The 6045-nt window shown below is 27.3% G+C and overlaps 1 protein-coding gene across 1 annotated transcript in view; it reads left to right on the top strand.

Annotated features, from left to right (window-relative positions):
- Positions 1–1862: 1862 nt before the first annotated feature.
- LOC126551913 (uncharacterized) overlaps positions 1863–6045 on the top strand; it is a 51196-nt gene continuing 47013 nt past the window's right edge. The window contains exons 1-2 of the mRNA XM_050206304.1: positions 1863–2162; positions 3306–3338. Of these exons, the coding sequence (XP_050062261.1) occupies positions 2114–2162; positions 3306–3338 (82 nt within the window). The 5' untranslated portion in view covers positions 1863–2113. The remainder of the gene's footprint in view (positions 2163–3305; positions 3339–6045) is intronic.

Genomic DNA, 6045 nt, shown 5'->3' with positions numbered 1-6045 from the left:
TCGTCAATGATTGAAGTTAAGGTTTTTTTATTTACATAAATATCCATTATAAAGACAAATTTAAAAAACTTGGTACTTATGTTAAGATAACCAGTTGTTAAGATTTACCACAGTTATGATAAGGGCCCCGGGGGCCGGATTGGTCTGGCGAGCTACCGAGTAAAACTTTGTGGGCCCCTCAAAGTATAGGCTGATTTTGAGTATTTGGTCGTATTTTTTTTTTTTTAGACATATTCATACTATCATTGGTAGAAAGTACAATTGATTTTAATTCTTTAAACCAACGGTTCTCAAACTGTGGTACGCGGAAGACCGAGCGGTGATACAACTGAAAATTAAAAAGAAATATTCTATTTTGATCTCATTGAAAATTTGTTACCTATTTAATTCATATTTAATTTTAAAAAACCAATAAATAAAAATAGTTATATTTTTGTATTTTACTGACTTTAGATTTAAAATAAATGCATTTAACTAAAAAGTAAAATATTTAATTTTACAATTTGGATCGTTCTATTTTTAGTCATTAACGATACGTGGCTGATTAATAATAATTCACCTAAGTGGTACAAAAAAAAAATTGAGAACTGCTGATTTAAATAATATATTATATTATAATATAATTATATACTTATATTAATTATATTATTTAAATAATTTAAATAATATAACTCATTAGGATTTATAGAAATTTCTGTCAGTTCACAATTAAGGTCAACATTTTTAACATTTAAATATACATTGACAATTAATTCTAAAATATATGTAAAACTCATCTTAAAAGTGTTTGAATTGTTGAATTTGGATAATTTGAAATGCAGCTGGTAGATTTTTAGTCGAGTATGGAAAGAAAAATTCGTTAAGAAATTAATTGGAAGAATTTCAGCGTAATGAGATTAGGTAATAAGAAAATTGATCGTAAACACAGGGAGCATTTTGAAAATGTGGAATACAATTCCACAGCATTATTCCACTTTAAAAATAGTAATATTAGCTGTTATGTTTATTTTTTGTTCAACATTCACTACTTTCAGAAATAAATGTTGTAAAATCTGATTCAAGAAACCTAGTAACTGATGAATTCAGTGCGAAATAAAATCAAATTATGGTTACTAATTAGTAATTGCAAACCATATATCAACAAATTAGGTTCAAGTATTCAAAAAATAAATCACATTCAGAAAATAAAAATTAGCAAAATATTGTTATTATAATATGTACTTCAACTTTACTAACCTTTATTATATTAATAAATCAATTATACAATAAAATTACAATAATTTATTTTCTTATTATACTGAATATTTTTCATGGCAAGCTCGTAAAAGGTCATTTTTGGCACGTTGTGATCAAATAATTTATCACTCTTGGTGTATAATATTATGTATTACCTCTGTTGTAAACGTTATCGTTCAAAATGTTATAAAAAACTTCTCAAATACGTAATAATATCAGAAATATTAATTAATCTTCTTTAATTTGTAATAGGTAAGGTCGGATTTCTTGGAAATGTGTGATTTATTTGTTTTTTCCATTTCCTTTCCATATTTAATTTCTGCTCAATACACCGAGTTTTCATCTTTTTCTAAATTTATTTATATCAATAAAATTAAAATTATAAAATTATAAAATTTTTCGTTTAACGCGTTGTAATAAACCATAAATAAATAAGAATATAATACGCTGAACAGTGGTGTACAGTGTACATATGGAAAATAAACTGTACTCCAGATTAAAATATCATTAAAAATAATTCATTGTAACAAAGTTACCTGTATAACTATCTACAATCGATATTTAATCATATTTTATTTTATCAAAGTACTTGATACACATATGGGGTAATAGGTAATGCATAGTTTACCTGGTTAGTTGATAAATAATATTTGTTTATTTTATCCAGTATGCACGGGAAGTGCATACTGGATAAAACTTATAGTGTTCCAATCTACACTATCAGCTTTTCGTACTCTACCAGTAACATATATATTTCAAAATCCATAAAATAAAATAATTTATTTTGTTTTAGTTTTTATAAATAAGTAGAAAAATAATAATTAATATAATGTTATATCTGTCCAAACTATGTTAATAACAATAGTATTTTCATTCAATGCATTATCTGTGTTTAGATGAGTTTCAAAGCGAGATTATTTCTCCAGGTAAATATCATATTTTAGTAAATGATTTAAATATGTGAATAGTGTACAAAACTTGTATTTTTATTTGGTTAGGAATAGATACTACAAATAAAGGAGACCGCGTTTCTCAAAATATTGATTTCTTACCATAACTTTATTTTTTTATTTCTATAAAAATTAGAGGTGTAAAAAATATAAAAAAAACATTTTTAATAGGTAGTTCCATATTAGAAATAATGACTCAGTTGTTTTTTCAATAAAAAATAAAAATGGTGCCAAAATGTTTGAAAACGATTTTCTAGCATGTTCACCGCCCAAGACTTTTTTGATAATCTTAAGATAAACCCAAACTTAATACGTAATATTAATTTCGTTATCTTACTATTTCGTGACGCTAACAAAAAACCTCGTACACCGTTAGATGGCGTAAGTAGCGCTTAATAAAACCATTATGCTATTATATTTGTTTGAAGAAACCCAAGCCTACGATAAATAATTGAAAATCTCATACCGAGTGTCACATATGTGTGACATGGGTTTTTTTAAAGAAACCTCATGTCACACATATGTGACACTTGGCGGCGAACGTGCTAGATAAAATTGTTGATTCATACTTATTTAGTTACACGTTTAAATGTCGTATAGCAATTCATTTCCCAAATTAAGGTAATAATTAATTAAGAAACTAGACATATCTGCATTAAATTAAAGATTCATCCTTACTGATTTGTATCATTATTTATTCTGCAAGTGTGGGACCTCCAATATTTGATGTTCAACATGTGAAACAAATATGAAGTTAACACCCACAAATTTTGCTTACATTTTTTCTTATGTTAATTACAATTTTTAATATATTAGAGCTATGAAATTTTCAAACGATCCAATTTTCTCCTCAGCAATAATTACTATTATAAAAATATTATAAATATACTCATTGATGTATATGAAAATTGATTTAGGTACTTATTTTTTTAAAAAAAATAATAATATGGATTGACCTATCGTATTAGAGAAATACTAGAAATTTATTATACTGTTTAGTGAAATACTATTTAAACGTGTAACATCTTAGTCCCCTAAAAGTAATATTTTAACATCAATATTATATTTTATGGAAAGTTTTGTACAATATTTTAATGATTTAACGTTAATTATGAACAGCTGAAAATGAAAAATATCACTTGACGATATTTAGTGAGTACGAACATATGAAATTTATTTTAAAAATAAATAATGTTTGTATTTTGTAACATAGGTACTTATAATATTTTCGGTTTAACTAAGCTTAAATTAGTTACGATTGCTGTAGTCTTAAACAAACAAAGCTCAAAATCAGACAATAAATCACAAATTTCAACATAATTTTTAAAAAATAATTTTTAACGACCAAATTTTAACAAAATAAGTATCAGTGTAAAGGGGTAGTACTAGGGGGTTAACAGTATTTCGTCATACTGTAAACAGTTTTTTATATTGTTACAGTGTGATTTATCTTGCCATAATCAACGCAATTCTTTTACACTTGCCGTGGTCATTTTTAAACCATCCTTTATCTATACAGTCAAATTTTCATTCCAAGGTTCTTTTTCTAGTACCTTATCACCTGTTGGCGTCGACTACTGCCGCGTATTTGCACAATTCAATCGTGAGGTGAATACGATTTAACGTATATGATCAACATTATTTGTGATTGAGAGGTTTGAAATAATTATATTCAGTTAACGATAATCATGTTTTAATAATGCCCATGGTTACCTAATTTTTAGTAATTTTACAAATTTGAGTACTCTTGCGAGTGATGTGGTAGTCTCATCATGCATGACACGAGTACTAACAATAATAGGCCGTGAGTCGGGTCACCAAAATACCTCATAGCGCACCAATATTTACAGACCAAACCATATGATGTGGTAGTATGCGGGAGAAGTAAATTGATGTATAGTATGTATATATTTGTGCAAAATAAGAACTGATAACAAAGGGTAACTCAGTGATAGATATAAAATTAACAGTTTCTAACTAATATCAATCCATCCTTCAGAAATAGACAAAGCGTCTTCAGCATACTGTTTCGTGCGATCTCTTTTTCGTTGAACAACAGTTAGTGTTCATCCTGAAAGGCATCGTTTTTGATCTTTATAATAATATAATTTTAACTGATTTAATGTCAGGAATTATTGTTCTTGAGTTGATATCTAATTTTAGATATAATTTAAAAATCGTAATAACCAACTAAAATTTAAAATCCTCAAGATTGTGATACCTTAATTGACGATTAAATGAGTAATTGGGGTTCATATAATTCTAGACGTGAAATTATGGGAATTTTTATTGTAGCTATTATCGTTCTTGAATAGAAAATTTTTGATTGCCATTCATCATTTTTAGATTTACCATACATAAGCATCAGAAAATACATGTAGTTCAAACATATCAACCATGCCAGACTTAGCCTTCTTTGGAATTCATAAATCCTCTAAATATTCAATTTGTGTATCGTACTGTTTCAATCTATGCTCTATGTAATCCAAAACTTAGTGTAGTGTATTTTAAACAGCCATAACTGATGAAGCAATATCTTTCCTTTAATTAATACAAAAGTATGAAATCCAAGAATGTCAACAAAAAACTATAATATGACTATCTTAGTTACCATATCAACATTAATTTGTTTGGTAACATTAAATCGCAATTCATCTGCATGTGGTTTCCAAATTAAACCTAAAGATTTTACGGTTTATTTGAATATATTTTTAGCACAAACAAGAAATATTTAATGTCTTTTCCAGTTTATTTTTACATCTAGACCCAAGAGCAGCTGGAGCTACTTGCGAGATGGTAGTTTTACATAATCTATGATTGAAATAATCTCGCCTTTTACAGTTTTTATATTTTTTAAAGTCTCATCCTCAGTCATACGATTTTCCACGTAGGATCAGTATGGATTGAGAATCACATAGAAGTTGCTTTAGCTTTTGTAATACTAAAAAATTTTAACACCAAGTTATTTATTATGAATGTAGGTGGTGTAGTAACATACGTAACAGTGACTAGGTAATAGCTTAGATTAAATATACTATAGATAGCCTACCGGTATAGAAGATAATGGAAACACATAAATTAATAATACAACATCTCAATAGATAGCATACGCATTTGTGTAGTATCTAAAAATATATTACAAATAAAATCGAATAGAAAATAAAGATTTCCTGTGCGGGGGAGGGGGGTATGACTGGGATTCGACCGGTTTAGACTAAAAATAAATTGCGATACAGAGTAAATAAATAATGAAATAATATAAAATATACAGACTATATAATCGTCAACGCTTCCAAAACAACTCTATAGTTGTTGTAGACAAAAATAATAAATATTAATAAGACATAATTAAATTATAATATTGGAACATTTGCAAATCTGCGCGACCCGTAACAATAGTTTTTAACACTTCAATTAGTATAATGTTATCATGGCTACAAAAGGCAATAAAAGTATGTTTTTTAACTGTGGCAAAAGTAAAAGAAATGATAAAAATACACGGTTATTCCGTTTTTCCCAAAATCAAGACCCTGCAAAGAATGGGTTAAATAGTCAGGTTAGTTGGTTGAATAACAAACAATTAAAAAAGTGAATTATTATTCTTTTTAAAAAATTTAAAAATTCGGTTTCGATTAGCTTTAGAAACGATCAAATATTATTTTAGATTTTATTATTACACGCCAATATATTCAATAAATGGTAACGTTGCACGATATTCATCTGATCTGAATCGAGCGCATATGGGCTTTGATTCAGGGGCGCAAATGGGTTGCGCTGGGATGATCATATGGTCCACGTCTAGCAGTATCAAATAATTGCTATCTACACAAATAAAATAAAACGAGTTTAAATTATTTTG

This window comes from Aphis gossypii, chromosome X (assembly GCF_020184175.1).
Source record: "Aphis gossypii isolate Hap1 chromosome X, ASM2018417v2, whole genome shotgun sequence".
NCBI lineage: Eukaryota > Metazoa > Arthropoda > Insecta > Hemiptera > Aphididae > Aphis > Aphis gossypii.
This window is presented reverse-complemented; position numbering and strand designations above follow the sequence as displayed.